The 22411-nt window shown below is 48.5% G+C and overlaps 1 protein-coding gene and 2 long non-coding RNA genes across 3 annotated transcripts; 2 read left to right on the forward strand and 1 right to left on the reverse strand.

Annotated features, from left to right (window-relative positions):
* Positions 1-1236: 1236 nt before the first annotated feature.
* On the reverse strand, positions 1237-3589 carry LOC110345939 (uncharacterized). The gene is made up of 2 exons (XR_002389634.2): positions 3365-3589; positions 1237-1484 (listed from the first exon to the last, which is right to left on the reverse strand). It is a non-coding gene; the product is annotated as an uncharacterized LOC110345939 (long non-coding RNA).
* On the forward strand, positions 2179-17155 carry LOC110345940 (uncharacterized). Its single transcript, XR_002389635.2, has 3 exons — positions 2179-2280; positions 15537-15615; positions 16545-17155. It is a non-coding gene; the product is annotated as an uncharacterized LOC110345940 (long non-coding RNA).
* Positions 17156-18056: 901 nt separating this feature from the next.
* On the forward strand, positions 18057-21881 carry Fem1a (fem-1 homolog A). The gene has a single exon (XM_004865716.4). The coding sequence runs from the start codon at positions 18619-18621 to the stop codon at positions 20605-20607; it is 1989 nt and encodes a 662-aa protein (XP_004865773.2). The 5' UTR covers positions 18057-18618; the 3' UTR covers positions 20608-21881.
* The last annotated feature ends 530 nt before the right edge of the window (positions 21882-22411 follow it).

The following is a 22411-nucleotide window of genomic DNA, read 5'->3' on the forward strand; positions in this document are numbered from 1 at the left end:
CAGTGTGAAAAAGCTGCAAACTGCAGGGGGAGGTTGCTCCTGCACACCTCATTAGGCCTTTAGTACATTTGACTTTGTCTTTCCCCAGCACAGTGCACATTATAATTGGAAGCAGTTGGGTACTTCCTGTTTTTCTTTGAAAGGTGTAATTGGGTAGCCAAGAAACTGTCACTTTCTGGAGATTGCCTGCTCAGCCATCTGCTGTGGAGCCTGAATTCATTGGCTATTTCTTTAAAAGGTTTGACTCATGGAACGTTCCATTTTAAAAGCGCTCACCAGTTATTTTATTTAGTTTCTCTTATTTTACAGATGAGGAAATTGATCCCAGGAACATTAAATTTCTTACACATAGACACACTATCACTGGATTATACTTCCAAGTTTGCCTGGTGTCAAGATTTAAGCTATCCTTACACAATGCTAGACTTTAACATACCCACAATACTTTCATTTTTTCCCAGTCTGACAATTTCATGAGTGTAACAGGTTAAAAGGATCCATTTAGCATTTACATATAATGCTAAACACCCCTTAGGTATAAAATGCAAGACTATTGCGAACCAGGCTGTTGTTGTAACTTCAGAACAATGTTCTTCATTTTTCACTTCACCATAGTTACCCAGTGTTGTTTTGTAACTATCATGGATGGAAGAAATGGGGCAAGGTAATTGGAGAATACAGGCAAATTTCAGTCAAACGCTCATTACTTTGGATGCTTTGCTTCTTGGAGACTAAGTCGGAGTAATAGAAAGAAATCCGGACTGAGCTAGAGTTTGAGGTGTCCATCATCTACATGGCTGACCAGCACTATAATCTCGGAACACAGTTTCACTGACTTGTTATCATTATATAATATTTCATCAAATTTCAGAGTTTTTCATAGCTTGAGTTCTAAGCAAGAAATAGGTAAGATCTTGTGAGCTCCATGTGAATTTCCTAATGGAATTTTCATCTAAAAACTCATAATATGTGGATCAGACTGTAAGAGTTAAGATTTTGTAATACTGAGTTGTAGGATCGTCTTTTGAACCATGCCTCCTGACCTCGTTCTTTCTATATACTTATTGGTCTTGTAAATCTACCTTACTCCTCCATGTAAGCCTGACTTTCTGCAAGTCTTCTTCCTACCTCAGGGCACTCAGTAGAAACATTTAGAGGTCATTTATTGCAAAATTCCAAACATGATTTTGTATTGACCTTAATTATGATGGGAAAGGTTGGAATCAAAAGTCAAAGTAAAGGTTCAAAAATTGTTCATTTATTTCTCTTTTCCTACAATCAATTTGATACCATACTAAAAAGAATGAACATGGGTGTGAGGTATAGGTGGACTTTTCCCTCTTTACACCTGAGAGGATAGGTCAGCCACTGATAGAATAACCTGATCTCAAGCTTGTGATTCTCACCCATCTTTTTCTGGGCCAGGTATCTCCAGCATATTCAGAATTCTAGAAATTCAGTTTCTGCACCTGCAGGAGCCTTGCCTACAAAATAAAATTATTTTGAGGTCAATTTTCCGCTTTGAGAGAATTCAAAGGTAACTGAGAAATATTATCATTACTTTGAGACATTTTTTTCAATAACCCCTAAGCTCCTTATAGCTCCTTTTCTACACTCTGATGCATTCTACATTGTCCTGTCATATTAAACTTCTTCTTTTTTTTTTTTTTTTTGGTACCTCGGGATGGTGTCCACAGACGTGGGGCTTCTTGATGGAAGACCTCGCACATGGACATGCCAGGAGGTGAGCAGAGAAAAACTGCATTCCATGGAGGAACATGGCTTCCTCCTATGTGGCTGATCCCCCATGAGGAGGATGTCCACATCCACAGTTACTTTTTTTTTTTTTTTTTGGTACCGGGGATCAAACTCGGGTCCTTGGACTTGTGAGGCAGGCGGCAGAACCACTGAGCTAAATCCCCGGCCCCAGAGTCACTCCTGGATCTGTAATTGGAGCCACCTTGTGTCGGTGACGCCCTGAGGGTGCCAGGTAGCAGCAGCACAGGGCCCGCAGGCAGCCTGTGATGCTCCTCTTCATGCCGGGGGGGGGGGGGGGTCCTTACTAGCCCTTGGTGGCAAGGGTAAAGCTGGGCTCAGTCCTGGGCGCTCTGCTCCCTGCACAGCTCTACCAGCGTGGCTCCACGGGTAGCTGAGAGGCGTGCCGGGGGCGGTCCTTACCTGCCCTTGTTCGCCAGTGTGTGTCGCCAGCCGGGCAGAGCTGGGCTCAGTCCTGAGCGCTCTGCCCTCTGCACGCCTCTACCCGCGCGGCTCCCCGGACAAGTGAGTGCATGCCCAGGCGGGTCCTTCCTTACCAACCCTTGTTCGCAAGTGGGCGTAGCCCGCCCGGGAGAGCTGGGCTCAGTGTTGGGCCCTCTGCTCCCTGCAGGGCTGAACCCGCGTGGCTCCATGGGCAACTAGGGGGAGTTCCCGGGGGGATCCTTAACAGCCCTTGGTCGCTCGTTTGCATAACCAGCCTGGCAGAGCTGGGCTCAGTCCTGGGCAGTCTGCTTGCTGCACCGATCTACCCGGGTGGCTACAAGGCGGCTGACAGGCATGCCCGGGGGCGGGGGTCATTACTAGCCCTTGGTGGCAAGTGGGCGTAGCCAGCCGGGCAAAGCTGGGCTCAGTCCTGGGCGCTGTGCTCCCTGCACAGCTCTACCTGTGCGGCTCCACGGGTGGCTGAGGGGCGCGCCAGGGGCGGTCCTTACCTGCCCTTGTTTTTCAGTGGGCGTCGGCAGCCGGGCAGAGCCGGGCACAGTCCTGGGCGCTCTGGCCCCTCCTGCCTCTACATCCTGGTTTCTATGGGCGACTGGGGGGCGTGCCTGGGGCGGTCCTTACCCGCCCTTTTTCTCCAGTGGGCGTAACCAGCCGGGCAGGACTGCGCTCAGTCCTGGGCTCTCCGCCCCCTGCGCAGCTCTTCCCTTGCGCCTCACGGTTGGCCGGGGGTCGTGTCCGGGAGTGTCCTTAACCGCCCTTGGTCGCCAGTGGACGTAGCCAGTCGGGGATAACTGGGCTCAGTCCTGGGCGCTCTGCTCACTGCGGGCTCTATGGATGCATCTCTAGGAGCAGCTGGGAAGCTTGCCCAGGGTGTCCTTACCTGCTATGGGTCGCAAGTGGGCATAGCCAGCAGGGCAGAGCTGGGCTCAGTCCTGGGCGCTCTGCCCCCTGCAGGGCTCTACCCGCGCGGCTCCACGGGCGACTGGGTGTGTGCCCGGTCCGGTCCGGTCCTTACCAGCCCTTGTTCGCCCGTGGGGGTAGCCACCCGGGCAGAGCTAGGCTCAGTCCTGAGCACTCTGCTTCCTGCATGGCTCTACCCGCCCGTCTCCAAGGGCGGCTCCTCTTTGGACTGTTCTTGTCCATGTACCTGGTCACAGTGCTTGGGAACCTGCTCATCATCTTCGCTGTCAGCTCTGACTCCCACCTCTGCACCCCTATGTGCTTCTTCCTCTCCAACCTGTCCTCAGCTGACATCTGTTTCATCTCCATCATGGTCCCAAAGATGATTGTGACATCTTAACTCACAGCAGGGCCATCTTCCATGCAGACTGCCTGACACAGATGTCCCTTTTTATCCTTTTCGGATCCATGAATGACATGCTTCCAACTGTGATGGCACATGACCGCTTTGTGGCCATCTGTCACACCCTGCATTATGCTGTCATTATGAACCCTCACCGCTGTATCTTAGTATTTTTGCTGTCAGTCTTTGTTAGCCTTTTGGATGCCCAGGTACACAATGTAATTGCCTTACAAGTGACCTGTTTCAAAGATGTGGAAATTGCTAGTTTCTTTCTGAGCCTTCTCAACTTCTTGACCTTTCATGTTCTGATACCTTAATCAAAAACATATGTGGTAGGTGTCCTATTTGGTTTTTTCCATGTCAGGGATCATTTTCTCCTACTATAAAATTGTTGCTGCCCTCCTGAAAATTCCACCACCTGAGTGGAGTTAAGTGAGGATAAGATAAGGATACAGATAAGTGAGGCATATAGAACTCCACCCAGCCATGATAAAAAAAAAAATCTACACCTAGACATATAATAGTCAAGATCCCAGAAACCCAAGAGAAGAACAAAATCCTACAGGCAGGTAGAGAAAAGAAACAAATCACCTACAAAGGAAAGCCCATCAGAATCACAGTAGACTTCTCAACACAAAACCTCAAGTCAAGGAGAGCCTGGAGTGAAGTATTTCAAGCCCTAAAAGAAAATAACTTCCAACCTAGACTGTTGTATCCTGCAAAATTATCTTTCAAAATCGATGGTGAAATTAGATACTTCCATGACAAAGAACACCTGAGAAATTTCATGAACACTAAACCAGCACTCCAAACAATTCTAAGCAATATCCTAGAAAAAGACAAGGAAGATCACAACTCCATGTGGCCCAAAAGAAGGAAGCCACCAGGCAAGGTAAGAAACTAAAGTGAAACGGAAAAAAAAACAAAACCAAGAAATGAAAGAGCCACCAATAGTAAAACATCATGACAAGGATGAGTCAATATCTATCAATTATAACTATCAATGTTAATGGTCTCAATTCACCAATCAAAAGAAATAGACTGGCAGAATGGATTAAGAACCAAAATCCAACAATATGCTGTATACAAGAAACACACCTAACTCAAAAAGAAATTCATAGGGCCAGAGATTTAGCTCAGTGATTCCGGCACCTGCCTTGCAAGCACAAGGTCCCAAGTTTGATCCCCAGTACCAAAAACAAGACAAAACAAAACAAAACACACATACAAAAAGAAATACATAGACTGAAAGTAAAAGGATGGAAAACAGTTCTCCAAGTGACAGAAACCCAGAAAGAAAGCAAGGGAAGCAATCTTATTTGCAGACAAAGTAGATTTCAAACCAAAACTAATTAAGAGAGACAAAGATGGTCACTACATCTTTGTGAAGGGAACAGTCCAAGAGGAAGAGATGACAATCACAAATACATAGGGCCGGGGATTTAGCTCAGTGGTTTTGCCACCTGTTGTGCAAGCACAAGGACCCAAGTTCTATCCCTGGTACCAAAAAATAAAATAAAATAAAATAAATAAATATATATGCATCAAATACAAATGCCCCCAACTATACAAAATAAATATTAATGGACATGAAAAACCAAATAAGCTCTAATACAGTTGTAGTGGAGGATCTCAATACTCCATTATCACAATTAGACAGATCATCTAGACAAAAAATTAACAACAAAATTTTAGAGCTGGACCAAGCTATTGAACAAATGGACTTAATAGATGTTTACAGAGTGTTCCACCCCACAAAATCAGAATACACATTCTTTTTGGCTGCACATGGGTCATTCTCCAAAATAGACCACATACTAGCTCATAGGACATGTCTAAGTAAATGGAAAAGAATTGAAGTTACCCCCTGTATATTATCAGATCATAGTGCAGTAAAGTTGGAGATCAATGATATAAGAAACTGCAAAATTCCTACAAACACATGGAAATTAAATAACACCCTCTTGAACAACTAATGGGTCACAGAGGAAATTAAAGAAGAAATTAGACAGTTTCTACAAGTAAATGATAATGCCAGTACAACATACAGGAATCTATGGGACACAATGAAAGCAGTCCTATGTGGGAAATTCATAGCAGTCAATGCCCATATTAGGAAAACAGAGAGAACTCAGATAAATAACCTAATGCAGAACCTCAAGCTCCTAGAAAAAGAAGAGCATAACAAACCTAAAGCTCATACAAGAGTGGAAATTATAAAGATCAGAGCAGAAATGAATGCAATGGAGACAAAGAGAACGATACAAAAAATTAATGAATTGAAGAGTTGGTTTTTTGAAAGAATAAATAAAATCAATAAACCTTTAGCCAATCTTATCAAAAAAAGGAAAGAAAAGGCTCAAATCCATGCAATCAAGAATGAAAAAGGTGAAGTCACAACAGACCCAGCAGAAATCCAGAGGACATCAATACCTACTTTGAGAACCTGTACTCTAATAAAATGGAAAACACAGAAGAAATGGACAGATTCCTAGATACATACAAATTCCCAAAGTTAAATGAAGAAGATATAGAAATTCTAAATACCCCAATTACAATGAGTGAAATTGAAAATGTAATTAAAAAATTTACCAACAAAGAAAAGCCCAGGTCCTGATGGCTTCACTCCTGAATTCTGCAAGACATTTAAAGAACTATCGCCATTACTCTTTAAACTCATCAAGGAAATTGAAAGGGAAGCAAACCTTCCAAACTCATTCCTGGAAGCAAGTGTTACTTTGATTCCAAAACCAGGGAAAGACCCAACCCAAAAAGAGAAGTACAGGCCAATCTCCCTAATGAATACTGATGCAAAAATCTTCAACAAGATACTGGCAAACAGAATACAGAGTGTCATCAAGAAGATCATACACCCTGACCAAGTCGGATTTATCCCAGGGATGCCAGGATGGTTCAACATTTGTAAATCAATAAATGTAATACACTATATTAACAGAGTCAAGGACAAAAACCATATGATCATTTCAATAGATACAGAAAAGGCATTCAACAAAATCCAACACCCACTTATGATAAAAACCCTACAGAAAATTGGAATAGAAGGTCTGTATCTCAACTTGATTAAGGCTATCTATGAAAAACCAACAGCCAACATCATACTAAATGGTCAAAAACTGAAAACTTTCACGCTAAAATCAGGAACAAGACAAGGATGCCCACTATCACCACTCCTGTTCAATATAGTTCTGGAAACATTAGCCACAACAATTAGAAAAGAGAAAGAAATAAAAGGAATAAAAATAGGAAAGGAAGAAGTGAAACTGTCATTATTTGCTGATGATATGATACTTTACATAGAAGACCCAAAATACTCTGCCAAAAGACTTCTAGACTTGACAGATTCAGTAGAGTAGCTGGATATAAGGTTAACACTCAAAAAACAATAGCTTTCTTGTACACAAATAACAGACTCACTGAGAGAGAAATTAGGGAAACAATTCCTTTTACAATAGCATCCAAAAAAAATGAAGTATCTAGGAGTCAAACTAACAAAGGAAGCAAAAGACCTCTACACTGAAAACTACAGCACTTTGAAAATGGAGATTGAGGAGGATATAAGAAAATGGAAAGACGTCCCTTGTTCCTGGATAGGAAGAACCAATATAGTGAAAATGGCCATACTTATAAAACTATTATATAGGTTTAATGCAATGCCAATTGAAATTCCAACAATATATTTCACAGAACTAGAGAAAACAATCCAAAAATTCATTTGGAACCAGAAGAGACCCAGAATAGCAAAAGAAATTTTTAGGCAACAGAGATATGGCTGGGGATATTATAATCCCCAACTTGAAACTATACTACAAAGCTGCTGTGATAAAAACAGCATGGTACTGGCAAAGAAACAGACCCAAGGATCAGTAGATTACAAGGTACAGAAACAACTACAGATATGCTCAGCCACCTCATCTTTGACAAGGAGCCAACCATCCTCACTGGAGGAAAGACAGCCCATTTAATAAATGGTGCTGGAAAAACTGGATTTCAACCTGTCAAAGATTAAAACTAGACCCATACCTATCACCATGCACTAAACTAAGATCGAAGTGGATTAAAGATTTAAATAGTAAGACAGAAACACTAAATTTGCTGGAAGATAAATTAGGTAGAACTCTTGAAGACACTGGTATAGGTAAAGACTTTATGAACAAAACCTCAGTAGCACGGGAACTTGCACAAAGAATCAACAACTGGGATCTTATCTTATTAAAAAGCTTCTGCACTGCAAGAGAAACCACCAACAGAGCTAAGAGACAACCTACAATGTGGGAAAAAATTTTTACCAGGTGTTCCTCAGACAAAGGTCTACTATCTAGAATATATAAAGAACTGAAAAAAATCAGATCCCCCAAATTCAAAGACCCAATTCAAAAATGGGCATCTGAAATGAACAGATATTTTTCAGACAAAGAAGTAAAAGCAGAAAATAAATATACGAAAAAATGTTCAATATCATTGGTTATTCGAGAGATGCAGATGAAAGCAACACTGAGATTCTACCTCACCCCAGAAAGAATGGCTGCTATCAAGAAATCAGCCAATAACAAATGCTGGCAGGGGTGTTGAGAGAAAGGAATCCTTCTCCATTGTTGGTGGGAGTGCAGACTGGTGCAACCACTGTGGAAATCAGTATGGAGACACCTCAAAGAACTAGGAATAGAGGTCCCATTTGACCCAGCTATCCCCCTGCTCGGTATCTTCCTGAAAGAATTAAAAGAATCATACCACAGTGATATATGTGTACCCATGTTTATAGCGGCACAGTTTGTAATAGCGAAAGCTTGGAAGCAGCCCAAGTGCCCATCAACTGGAAACTGGATAAAGATGTGGGTTTTTTTATAAAATGGAGTACTACTCAGCCATAAAGAACGAGAATCTAGAGTCATTTATAGCTAAATGGATGCATATTGAGGCCATCCTCTTAAGTGACATAAATAGGACACACGTGTGTAAATACCGAATAGTTTCTCTAGTGTGAGAAACTGAAAGTGTAAAAGAGGACACACACAGATGAAATTGCCAAATAACATATTTCTAGGATTGTGTTTCCATTGCGTGTCATAAGACTGTATTGAAATTTAAATTAGGGAGAAGTTTGGCTTATGTGGAGTCGGCTAGCTAACTGGAGTTTTTTCCAGACTATTTGTTCAATGCTGGTTTTGGGGATCTTTCTGAAACAAATCACATCCTCTGGTGTCTTGTTGGTGCTTCAGATGCTTTCTTAAGTTATATGGAAAAATGTTTAAGTGCTTTACAGTTTTGTTTTGGTTGAGTTCTACTGTATTTGAATATTATTGTAGTTTTTTTCCTCTTGCCTTCTTCCTCTTCCTCCTCCTCCTATTCTTCTTCTTCTTCCTCCTTCTCCTTCTCCTTCTACCAGGGATCAAACTCGGGTCCTTGCACTTGCACAGCAGGGGGTGATGCCACTGAGCTACATCTCCCGGCCCTGCATTGTTCTTCTTTGAATGGTTTTAATTTTTGTATGGGTGTGTGTTTGATAATAAAGTAGATAGATGGGCTTTTTTTTTTTTTTTGAACTGGGGATCAAACTTGGGACCTTCGGCTTTCAAGGCAGGCAGCAGAACCACTGAGCTAAATCCCTGGCCCGATAATAAAGTTATTTAAAAAAAAAAAAAAAAGAATATCCTGGGTCCCTTCTCTCAAATTCTGAAACCCCTTGTGCTCTCCTCTAACACCCTTAAACCCTAGGTCTTTTCTCAGCACTGATAACGCCTGACCTACTTTTTAGTTTACTTATTGCTAAGGACAGAATTGCTCCCTCTGCACCGCTATTGCAGTGCAGTCCCCAGTACCCCAGAATGTGACTGAACCCTTTCTGTACCAAAATCCGTGCATCCTCAAGTCCCTTCTATAGCTAAGCACAGTAGCACGCGCCTGTCTTGCCAGCACTCAGGAGGCTGAGGTAGGAGCATTGCCAGGAGTTTAAGGCCAGTCTGGGCTACATAGCCAGACTCTGTCTCAAACAATCAAACAAAACTTCAAGTCCCTACTGTAAAATCATTCTGTATTTGCACAGGACTGGGACTTGTCTTCTGGTCATCTCCATGACTTAAGATACCTGATACAATGTGAACACTTTGGAAATGATTGATACATTGTATTATTTAGGAAATAATAACAAGGAAAGAAGCCCACACTTCACAAAAGACCCATTTTATAAAATATATTTTTTCCACCTCCCACAGTGGCGCACACATGGGTAAAGCCAACAACTCAGGAGGCTGAGGCAGGAGGACTGAATTTCAAGGCCAGCCTGGGCAAATTATCGAGACCTTGTCTCAAAATTTAAAAAAAAAAAGGGCTGGAGGTGGAGCTCAGCATGAAGGCTGTGGTTTCCATTCCAGTACCTTCAAAGGAGGAGGAGGAGGGGGAGGGAGGGGGGAGGGGGGGAGGGAGGGGAGGAGGGGGGAGGCAGGGGCAGGAGGAGGAGGGGACACGGGATTCCTGCAGAGGAAAGGCCCCTGTGCCAGCCAAGCAGCAAGGTGTGGAGAAACCAGCCCTGCCCACACCTTCACCTTTGACTTCCGCATCCAGATCTGAAAAAAAAGAAAAGAAAAGAAAAAAAATCCATCTGTTGTTTAAACCACCAGTGTGCAGTGTTTTCTGTGGCATCTCCGCCAGACTAATGAGCTTCCTTAGCCTTTCCTGAGATTCCCACACCCGAGATGCGTGAGTGAGGGGGATTTGGGGTCCCGTGGGGGGCTCTCCCAGCTCCTAATTTAGTGCCCGGCGCACGACCCTCTCGGGATCTTCCTTTTGCTGGACTGGGGATGGAACTCAGGGCCTTCCCACTGAGCTCCTTCCCCAGCCTTGCATTTTGAGACAGGTTCTGGCTGAGTTGTGCAGGCTGGGCTCAGACTTGTGATGCTCCTGCCTCAGCCTCCCAGAGTGCAGGGATGACAGGCCTGTGCTACCACGCCCTGCTCTCGGGAAATATTTACGGAATGAATGAGTGTCTCATTTTTGGTATTCTGTCTCGGGATCTGTCCTATTAATTTCTCTATTTTTTCTAAATGTTTTTTCATTAAAATCCTTGTGAAGCTCCCAGGTAGGCTCTGGCGCATCCGTAACCTCTCCTGTGGCCTCCCTGGCCCGTGCTCTGCGTTGGCTGAGCTTGGAGCCCGGAGCAAGGACAGGGACAGGCAGCACAGGGACAGACTTGGCTGTGCGTTGCCGCCTCCCTACAGCCCTGCGGGGACACAGAAAAGAATCAGAATGAAAGAAGAGGAGGCAGAAGGACCCCAGGACTTGCAAGACGCAGAGCATCTAGGGTAGGTGGGCTGGGGCAGTGCTCAGAGCAGCTGCGTGGGGGCTGGGAGAGAGCGTGTACTGCGCATGCCCACGGCCCAGGCTTCCCTTCCCAAGACCAAAAACAAACCAAGAAACTAGGCGCAGTGGTGCACACCTCTCATCCCAGCACTCTGAGAGGCTAAGGCAGGAGGATCTCAAGTTCAAGTTCAAGCCCAGCCTGGGTGACGACGACTTAGACGCTGTCTGAAAAAAAAAAGTTTTTTCAAACGGCTGGGGATGTAGCTCAGTGCAAAGGCCCTGGGTTCAGTTTACAGTATAATTAATTTTTTTTTTGGTACCAGGGGTCGAACTCGGGTCCTTGAGCTTACAAGGCAGGTGGTGGCACCACTGAGCTAAATCCCCGGCCCCAGTATAATTAATTTTTATAAAGCTAGAACAAGAAAAAGGTATACTAAATATGTACATTATGTAACAGGTGAAGCTGGAATGGGATATTTGATCAAAATGTACAGTGAATGTCTGGATTTTTAAAATGTTATTACAGTAAAGCACTCATTTCCATGAATCCCCCTCAAAATCCTCCTCCTCTCCGTGGACACATTTGTCCCATCACGCTTGCCCCTTCCCGCAGCAGTTCCAGAAGTCCTCATTCTTGAGTGTATACATGAAGTGTGATAAAAAAAAATACAGTGAACACAGCTGCTGAGCACCATCCAGTGGAAAGGCAGACTTGAAAAACATGGCACTGTGTCCTCATCCACCTTAGTCACTGGATCTGCCACAGAGTGACTTCTAGCTCCTCCCAAAAGTCAAAGTGGGCATGAAAGGGAACTATTTCGAGTGGATTCAGGACATCAAGGCAGCCATGACACCCCTATTAAAGACACTCATAAGAGTTGACTCATGAGAGTCTTTAAAAACAGGAAGTTGTTTTGCAGTTTACAATTCCATTATCAAAGACTTAGGATCCTTCTATCTTTGATTTCCAATGTCCAATGAAACAATTGTTTGAGATGCCCAATATGGCAGCCATTAGCCACATATGGCTATTTGGGCAGTTGCAGTGGTGGAACTGAGGTATTTGCTTTGTTGTTATGGCTGGACTCCATTTTAATTAAAGCCCACAGAGATAATCCTAGTGGTCCACCAAACTCAGCCTCTGGCTTCTTCCTTGTGAGGCACACCACTTCTGCTCATTTCCCATTGGCTTGTGTGTGGTCATATGATTGCATCTAGCTGCAAGGGAAGCTGGGAAGTGTAGTTTTCCTTTTGAGCAGCCACGTAGCCCAAGTAGATAGTGAGAGGGAGAAGGTGAGAGAAGATGGAGGGATGACACAAAGTTGTGAACACATTTACCAATCCTAAAGTAAAACCTAGGCTGCCATGGCCCTCCAACCTGCCCACCCTTCCCTCATGAGAGTCTCTAAGGACAAGGCTGCCTCTTCAGCCTCTCCCACACAGGGCTCCCTCTTCTCAGCCACATATGGATCTCCTCACTGGTCAGTGGAACAAACCCTGGGAGTTTTCATCCTCTTCCCTCCATGCACAGTGATCATAGACGAGTCACATCTCAGTGTCCAGCAGCCCTTTTCCTGACTCTCCCTGTCCCCCTCCTGAGTGTCAGGTACTCCAAACCCTTGTCCTTGGTCAAAGCCACTGTGGCCAGTTGTAGGAAGATGCTTTCTGGTCAAGCATGGAGTGACAGTGGAAAAAAGAACATGTCAATCATAGTAGCAGGAGTTCCCACTTACTGAGGCTTCCTGTGTGCAGTCACGTGTCACTTAGCGGCAGGGCTGTGTTCCCAGCAATGAGTTGCTAGGCGATCTCATCACCATGCAGCATCATGGAGGGCACTCATACAGTAGAGACAGAAGAGCCTGACACGCCTGGGCTATGGGGTGACTCGGTACAGCCTGTTGTTCCCAGGGCCACAGGGAGCAAGGAACACGAGATTAAATCAAGAACTAGAGAAGGTGAAGTAGCCAGGCATGGTAGCAGATGCCAGTCATCCCAGGAGGCTGAGGCGGCAGGATCACTGAGAGTTTGAGGCCAGCCTGGGCTACATAGCAAGACCCTGCCTCAAAACAAAACAAAACAAAACAAAAATAACATTAAAGATATGGTTACAGTAAAAACATAACCAGTAATACAAACACTCACTTTCATTATTGAGTACTATATACTATGTATAGTTGCACTGCTATATTTTCATCGGACTCTCAGGCCAGTAGGTTTCTTTACCTCAACACCACCAAAAATACATGAGTAATGTGTTACACTATGACATTTAATGACCATGATGGCAGGTAGGATTTTTTTTCTCTCTGCTTTCAGGAGTGAGCCAATGGCCTTGGCACTGGCTCCATCCCCCGCCCTTTTTTATTTCTTCTCTTGGGACAAGATCTCACTAACTCATTGTTAAGTTGCCCAGGCTAGGCTGGAATTTCTGACCCTCCTGCCTCAGCCTCTTAGAGTGCTGGGATGATAGGTATTTCCACCATTTCCAGCTGGTGGCAGAAAATTTTTTTGTTTTGTTCCGGGAATCAAACTCAGGACCTTGTGCTTGCAAGGCAGGTGCGGTACCACTGAGCTACATCCCCGGCCCAAGTGGCAGATATTTTGAGCTCCACTGTAATCTTATGAGATCATTGTCATGTGTGCAGTCCATCCTTGGCCAAAATATAGTTGTGCTGTGTGAGGCTGGGCAGGGCTCTGCGTCACATGCTGTTGACAATTTCCTCACCTAACCCTAACCTCACAGATGGGGGCATCAGGGCTCAGAGGGCCCCCTGCAATCTCAGAAAGCTGATGAGGGTGCAGCTGAGCCCCGACCCAGGGAAGGCTGGTGGCAGCACTCATGGCTCACCACACTCACTGCTCTCATATGCTGCTGACCAGATGCCACGGGGAAGGAAGAGCTGCTGCCAGCTGCTTCTTGTGCAGACCTCAGGGCATCAGCTGCTCATTGTGGTCCCGTGGGACTGTTAAGGGGTCGCTGCCGTTTATGGCTCAGGAAATGCAGGTTTAACAATGTTGACTCATTGCAGACCTGACTGAGAAGCAACAGAGTCAGGATTAGAACTCAGATCTGTTGGGTTCCAAAAAGGTAATGCAAAGTGATGAGAATGGAATGAAGGCGGTGATGGTCCTGCTGATGGTGGTGGTAGTCATGGTGATGATAGAGCTGTTATTATAGACTAAAATGTACTTTCATAGAATTAAAATTCATATATATATATATATATATATTTTTTTTTTTGGTACCAGGGATTGAACTCGGGACCTTGTGCTTTCAAGGCAGGCGGCGGCACCACTGAGCTAAATCCCCAGCCCAAAATTCATATTTTGAAGTCCCACCTTCCTGTGTTGGAGATAGAATTATTGGGGGTGACTGAGTTAGAATGAGGTTTGAAGGGAAGAGCCGTAGCCCTCCATGACTTGTGTCCCTACAGGAAGAGGAAGGCAGAGCAGAACTTAAAGCCCGTGGTTGTGGCTGTAGGAAGTGGTGAGAATGGCCGAAGTTTGGGAGGAGCCGTGTGGAGCCGGAACTGCAGATTAAGCCCAGTCAGGAGACAACTGCCGCAAAGCTCCACAGCTTCCTAGCAGAGCCCATGGGGAGGAGCCAGTGGGGACCTGGCCGGACACGAAGCCCGAGTCCAGGGCTTGGACGGCGCATGTGGTTCCAAGTCAGTCTCCGCGCTGAAGGGAGAAGAAGAGCCCTGGGAATGGCTGGGGGACACACGCGCACTACACCCCGCAGTCCTGGACGGGTGCCTGGGGCAGGAGTGCCGTGATGCCTTCCTTGATGCGCTCCGCGGAGCCCCCATCCCCAACACGGTCTCCATAGTGTGCAGAGGTGCGGGGGCCTCCCTCTCCTCTCTGAAGGAACAAGGTGCTCTCCCCCAGGCCAGGGCAAAGCTCTGCAATCCTCGTGGGTGCTGCAGCTCTCTTCCTGCTCCTCTCACCAGTCCCAGCTGCCTATGGATTCCTGGCCCTTCCTCCCCCTACCCCCTTCACTTCCGGTCTGTTGGATGCCATCTGGCTCCTTTTGTGGCAGGACAGTCACTGACTTTATAAACTGTTTAGATCAGCAGTTTCCGTGTCCTTCATAAAAAGAAGAGGAGGAAGAAGAAGAAAGGAAGAGAAAAAGAAGGTGAAGAAAAAGAAGATGGATGAGGAAGAGGAAGGGGAGGGGAAGGAGGAGGAAGGATGGAGGAAACAGAAGAGGAAGAAGAGGAGGAGGAGAAGGAAGAAGAGAAGGAAAAGGAGAGGAGGAGGAGGACAGCACCACCACCAGGGAGAGGTGTGCACAGCAGAAAGGCCGTGTGAGGGCCGGGAATTTAGCTCAGTGGTTTCCGGCGCCTGCCTCCCAAGCACAAGGTCCCGAGTTTGATCCCCGGTACCAAAAAAAAAAAAAAAAAGAAAAAGAAAGGCTGTGTGAAGTGGCAGTGAGACAGCAGCCATCTGCAAGTCAAGCTCAGGCTCCACGAGAAACCAACCCTGCTGACATGGTGACCTTGGGTCCCCAGCATGCAGAACCATGCGGACGTACATTCCTGATGCATAAGCCAGCCAGCGTGGCAACTAAGACAACAATGGTGACAATGGTGGCAGTTGCATGAAGTGATGATGGAAGAATCCCCCTTTGTATCTCCAACAACACACATTGGAGTTACGGAGCACTTTTATACTTGTTTCATTTTGCTTTGTTTTGAGACAGGGTCTCGCTGTGTAATCCAGGCTGCCTTGGAACTCCCGACAATCCTCCTTCCTCAGCTTGCTCAGTGCTGAGCTTACAGGTGAGCACCATGGTGCTTGGCTGTACAGAACACTTTCAGGAGTATTTTCTGTCACGCTTTGAACATGGACTGTCCCCAGATGCTCATGTGTTGAAGGTTTGGGCCCGATGAGAAAAGGAGAAAGATGAGCTCTTTGAGGGCTGGGGATTTAGCTCAGTGTTTCCACTGCTTGCCTCACAAGCAAAAGTACCCGAGTTTGATTCCTGGTACCAAAAAAAAATTAAAAGATGGGCTCTTTGGTGGACTCCTAACCTGGTGGCATTGCTCGGAGGCAACGGAGACTTAGCAAGGGGGCCCCACTTGAAGGTGCTGGGTCACAGGGACATAAACTGGGGGCTCTGTCTGTTCCACAGCCTCTTCCTCACTGGCTTTTTCCTTTCCTCAATGCTTCCTGGATGTCGTAAGGTGATCAGATATCCCCTACCACATCTGTCCTCCATGATGTTCTTGCCTTGCTACATCTAAGAGGAATAGAGCCAGCCTACCACAGACTGAAACCATGAGCCAAAATAAACCATTCCTCTCTATAGGAGTCAGGTTTTCTGTCCCTGAGACATAATGCCCAACACCTGCAACTGGAAGCAGAGGTTTAATTTGGCTCACAGTTTCAGGGGATTAAACCCATGGTCAGCTGGTTCCAAGGAAGAAACATCATGGCAGAAGAACATGGAGAAGCAAAGATGGTGCCCAGGACAGCAGGGAAACAGAGGAAGGGGTGCAGGACCAGATAGAGTCCCCTAGGTTCACACTTCCATGAGCCACTCAGACACACCCAGAAGTGTGCTTTTCTAATCCACTGTGCTGCACCCAAGCCAATCAAGTTGACACAATTAAGCTTAACCCCACACTGCTTGAAGTTGTTATACTCAGGTATTTTATCTCAGTAGTGGAAAGCTGGCTAACACCTTTCCCTCTCATGCCTCGCACAGCTCCTGTATCCCATTTAAGACAAGAAAGCCACATTCATGGACTCTGAACAATGCACGCTGGCCAGGATTCTGCCAGTTGAACCCAGGAATTCAGTTTACAGAAATGACCTCTTGGCTATGATGGAGGACAAATCGCTAATAAAGTATTTTCATTCAAAACTCTTAGCCTTTCTGCTGTACAAAATGCTCTGAGTAGACAGATGTGGTGGTGCACACCTGCAATCCCAGCACTTGGGAGGCTGAGGCAGGAGGATTACTATGAGTTTAAGACCAGACTGGGCAACACAGTGAGTTTAAGGTAAGCCTGAACTACATAGCCAGACCCTGTCTCAAAAGAAAAAAAAAGTGCCCTAAGAAGCACCAAGAAATGTCCCAGAGGTTGACCATGAGTCACTTGGCTAGGATTCTTATCTCCCTACATGGTCCTATGCCAACCCCAGGTGCACCCTGGCAGCCTTGAAAGCAGATAGCTTACATGTAGCTTTCAGCTGCTCTCCTGTTCCCGAACCTATTTCCGCTGGTGAATTAATTTTTAAAATAAACCCTGTAATTACTTATGCAGAGAACAATTATACAGCAGGACGTTGCCATCTGTGGAGGGGGGTTTAAGACATGGCAAAGTCCTTAGTGACAGACACTCATGTGACTTTCAAATCATAGTTTAGTATTCTGTGTTCAAAACGTTAAGAGACCTGATTTCACTGCTGAAGTTCTGACTCATTAACTGCAGTAAAAAGATTTCGAAACCAGGTGTAGTGGCATATGGCTGTTCTATCAGCACTCAGAGAGGCTGAGGCAGGAAGACCGCAAGTTCAAGCAATAAAAACAGGCTGGGGATGTAGCTCAGGGGAGAAAAAAATACACAAAATCCTGTTGGAAAATGGTTCATCATGTTCTAACACATCAGTGACTTGGACTTTTTCAACCCAAGAGGTCCTGGAGCAAACTTTCAAGACTTCCTAAAGGAGAGGAGAAACAACATGTGAAAAATTCAGCAATACCTCACAAGTTAAAAATAATTTCATTCTTAGGCATCACTCAAGACAAAATGAAAATATAGTTCCGTAGTATGCAAAAGTTCATAGCAGCTTTATTTCAATCAGCTAACACAAAAAATAACCATAAGTAATGGATACAGAAACTGTGAATCGTCCACACAATGGAATATAGCTTAGCAACAAAAGGTAATAACCAGTCTCGCATAATGGTACACCTCTGTCATCCCAACTACTTGGGAGGATCTTTGTTTTAAAATAAAAAATAAACCCGGGTGTGGTGGTGCATGCCTGTAATCTCAGCACGAACCCTGTACAAAGGGCCTGGGTACAATCAAAAGAGAGAAAGAGAGACAAAGAGACACCTAACATACAGTACAACAGAAATAAATGTTTGAGATGTAGGAGAATGAATAAGTGAATGAAAAATGAGTGAGCGATGAAGATCGACCCTTATCGCCTTCTGTCCTCCTAGCTCCCCTCAGGTCCACGCCACACAAGTGGCGCGCGCCCTCTGCCGGTTAGCGGATCCCCCTCATTTTAAGCCCTAGACAGACCCGCTTGGCCAATTTAGCTCGCTCGGCTTGCTGCGGAATGGAGTCTTCTGGGCTTGTGTCTGGGCTTCCGGTCGGCTCCAGCACAATGACAGCAACAGGAAGTACGTCACCAAATTTCCCCGAGTCGCCCAAGTGAAAGCATGGTAGCATGGCATGCCGGGAATGGTAGTCCGTTAATAGCTGGTTTCCCCTGCGACCCGTTTCTATTGGAACGGCAATTCCCAGTATGCATCTTGCTCGCAGTTTGCTGGGTTGGGGCCGATGCTTTCTGGGAAATGTAGTCTTCCGCCTCTACTGTTTCTTGTGCGTTCTATGGAGTTGGAATGGTAGAGGACTCCGTTTCCCGGCAAGGCCACGAATGCCCACGGGCGCCCGGTCGCGGTGGCCATTTTGTTCCGCCCCGAGTGCCCCTAAGATGGCGGCGAGGGAGACGGTGAAGGTTGTCGGTTGCTCTTCTGGTCTGTAACTGCCGTCTCCCTGTCCCCCCCGCGGCCAGCCCATGGCCTGACGACAGCCCAGACCATGGACCTCCACACTGCCGTATACAATGCCGCTCATGACGGCAAGTTGCAGCTGCTCCAGAAGCTGCTCAGCGGCCGGAGCCGGGAAGAGCTTGACGAGCTGATGGGCGAGGTGACGACCGGGGGGACGCCACTGCTCATCGCCGCCCGCTACGGCCACCTGGACGTGGTGGAGTACCTGGTGGACCGGTGCGGCGCGAGCGTGGAGGCCGGGGGCTCGGTCCACTTCGATGGCGAGACCATCGAAGGCGCGCCGCCGCTGTGGGCCGCCTCGGCCGCCGGCCACCTGGACGTGGTGCGGAGCCTGCTGCGGCGCGGCGCCTCGGTGAACCGCACCACGCGCACCAACTCCACGCCCCTGCGCGCTGCCTGCTTCGATGGCCACCTCGAGGTGGTTCGCTACCTGGTGGGTGAGCACCAGGCCGACCTGGAGGTCGCCAACCGGCACGGCCACACGTGTCTCATGATCTCGTGCTACAAGGGCCACCGCGAAATCGCGCGCTACCTCCTGGAGCAGGGCGCCCAGGTGAACCGGCGCAGCGCCAAGGGCAACACTGCCCTGCACGACTGTGCCGAGTCCGGCAGCCTGGAGATCCTGCAGCTGCTGCTGGGCTGCAACGCCCGCATGGAGCGCGACGGCTACGGCATGACCCCCCTGCTGGCAGCCAGTGTGACCGGCCACACCAACATCGTGGAATACCTCATCCAGGAGCAGCCTGGCCAGGAGCAGACCCCCCCAGGGCTCATCCAGGAAGGCAGCTCCACCAGCCAGGGCTGCTTGCAAGGGGCTCGCAGCTGCAGCTCCTCGGCAGAGGAGCAAGTCAACAGCGAATCCTATGAAAGCTGCTGCCCCACCAGCAGGGAGGCTGCTGTGGAAGCCTTGGAGTTGCTGGGAGCCACCTACGTGGATAAGAAGCGTGACCTGCTTGGGGCCCTTAAACACTGGAGACGGGCTATGGAGCTGCGGCACCAGGGGGGCGAGTATTTGCCCAAACCGGAGCCCCAGCAGCTGGTCCTGGCCTATGACTATTCCAGGGAGGTGAACACCTCGCAGGAGTTGGAAGCGCTGATCACAGACCCGGATGAGATGCGCATGCAGGCTCTGCTCATCCGAGAGCGCATCCTGGGCCCCTCGCACCCAGACACATCCTATTATATTCGGTACCGAGGTGCAGTGTATGCCGACTCTGGCAACTTCGAGCGCTGCATCCACCTGTGGAAGTATGCCCTAGACATGCAGCAAATGAACCTGGAGCCGCTGAGCCCCATGACTGCCAGCAGCTTCCTGTCCTTTGCTGAACTCTTCTCCTATGTGTTACAGGATCGGGCTGCCAAGGGCAGCCAGGGCACGCAGATTGGCTTTGCAGACCTCATGGGGGTGCTCGGCAAAGGGGTACGGGAGGTAGAGCGGGCCCTGCAGATGCCCAAGGAGCCTGGGGACTCAGCCCAGTTCACCAAGGCGCTGGCCATCATCCTGCACCTTCTCTACCTGCTGGGGAAGGTGGAATGCAGCCCCAGCCAGGAGCACCTGAAGCACCAGACCGTCTACCGCCTGCTTAAGTGTGCGCCCCGTGGCCGCAATGGCTTCACACCGCTGCACATGGCAGTGGACAAGGAGACCACCAACGTGGGCCGCTACCGCGTGGGCACCTTCCCCTCACTGCATGTGGTCAAAGTGCTGCTGGACTGTGGGGCCGATCCGGACAGCCGGGACTTTGACAACAACACCCCGCTGCACATTGCGGCCCAGAACAACTGCCCGGCCATCATGAGTGCCCTGATCGAGGCTGGTGCCCACATGGATGCCACCAATGCCTTCAAGAAGACGGCCTACGAGCTGCTGGACGAGAAGCTGCTGGCCAGGAGCTCCGTGCAACCTTTCAACTATGTCACCCTGCAGTGCCTGGCCGCCCGCACCCTAGACAGGAACAAGATCCCCTACAAAGGCTTCATCCCCGAGGAGCTAGAGGCTTTCATTGAGCTGCACTGACCTCCCCACCCTGCCGAGGGGAGAGGTGGGCAGGTGGGCGGCAGATCCCCATTCTCGCCTTGGCGAGGTGAGCGTGAGGTGGCAGAAGGGTTCCCCTGCTTCCCGCCTCCTCCACCTATGCAGAGGGGAAGGGAGTTCAGAAGCGTCGCTCCGGGAGCCCACCCACCCATCCTGCGGCTGAAGAAGACGCCAGCGCCTCCGTGCTGTTGCCTGGGTGTCGGAGGAGCTGTTCCCTTGTGCTTGAAACACAGGGAGGGGCCGAGAACTGGTCCCCCAGTTCCTGTGCGAAGGCACCTAGCACACTCAGGACCAGGCCTCCCAGAAGTTGGAGAGTCAAGAAGCAAGGCCGCTCTCGGTCCTTCCAGCATGGTCATCCCGAGCCCGCCCAGCCCAGGCAGCCTGCCACTTGAGTAGCTTGCGGCTGGTTTGTTCACATAGTAAGCAGGTAGTGTCCAAGCACTGCACACACGACCGGAGATGCTGCTGCCTTCCTTAGTGATTTTCTTAGGAATTTCATTGTCGAACTCGATGTTCAACCCAAGGCCTGAGGGCTTTGTGGTGTGTCAGGTGGCTGACTCGCCTGTGACGGGAAGTGACTGGGGGAGCGAAGTCAGAGGTCACAGCCCCAGTTGGTCACAAGGACAGATGTCTTTGTTTTTATGGGCCTCCCAACTTTGCATTCACATGAAAGAACTTCTTCTTACCAAGGATGAGGTCAGGTGCTGAAGGAACGACAGCAAAACTTGACAGGTTTGCCACCCTGCGCCTGGCTCAGCACTGTCTACGAGTTCAAACAACAGGTCGCTTGTGCCAGCCTCACCTGCTCCGAGGACCAGACCCAGGAACAGCTCCAGGGCCATTCGCCGGGCTGGTGGTTCAGCTGGGCAGTGAGCAGCCCCAGCTCCACAAAGCAGAAGCCAAGAGCCAGCTGGGTTCAGGTCCGCAGAGTCCCACAGGGCAAGTGTGGGTGCCAGAGAGGTCCCCCAGCAGGGTCCTTTCCAGGAGCAAGAGCAGCGGGAGTGCGACAGAGGCAGCTGCCCCAGGTCAGCTGCAGATGGGCCCCCAGAGCCCAGCACACTGCCCTGCAAGGGGAATTAGGTGTGGATTTGCAGTGTTCTCTAGGAAATTATTGATTGATAAGATAGGCTTCGGCTTCGACTTCCCTCAGGAGGGGGCGCCATTCCCGTCTCTTCCAGAGCACAGAGCAGAGCCGAGGGCTGCAGTTGTGTCTCTGTGCTGCGTTTATGGTATTAAAGGAAGGTACTGGAATAGAATCGCCTGGCGCTTCCTTGCGGCTGTTTTTGGGACTGGAGTGGGTGTTGCCGTGCAGATAGGAAAGCCCAAGGTGGAACGGGGGTGCAGCTCAGTCGAGAGCCCTTTCCGGACTCGTGGGGGCCTGGGCTTCATCCCAGCACTTGGGAGGCGGAGGCAGGAGGCAGGATTGCCACAAATTTGAGGCCAGCCTGGGCTACATAGCAAATCCCTGTCAAAACCCCACCAAACTAGTCCACAGGTGTGCCTTGGGGCGGGGCTGCCAAGCACAGGAAGGGCTGCTCAACTCAAAGCCGGGGCCAAGGAGGCCAGGGCGGGCCCTGAGGGAAGCTATGGGCTCCATGGGTCCCCGAGCCTGAGTCCTGGCTGCCCTTCCACACCAGCACCGACCCCCGCCACAAGGCGCCTCCCTGCCAGGTCCCCACCCAACCGCACTGGGGCCTGGGGCTGTTCTCTCCAGCGATGAGTCAAGTTGCCAAGGCCAATGGTCACACTTGCCACCGAGAGACACAGTGGGAAAGGCCACACTGGG

The sequence above is a fragment of the Heterocephalus glaber genome, unplaced genomic scaffold, assembly GCF_053883595.1.
Source record: "Heterocephalus glaber isolate CG9 unplaced genomic scaffold, H.glaber_assembly_v1.0 deba00001760, whole genome shotgun sequence".
Taxonomy (NCBI): Eukaryota; Metazoa; Chordata; class Mammalia; order Rodentia; family Bathyergidae; genus Heterocephalus; species Heterocephalus glaber.

Coding starts and splice junctions, on each gene's coding strand:
- Fem1a (XM_004865716.4), top strand. CDS start 18,619: ATGGACCTCCACACTGCCGTATACAATGCCGCTCATGACGGCAAGTTG.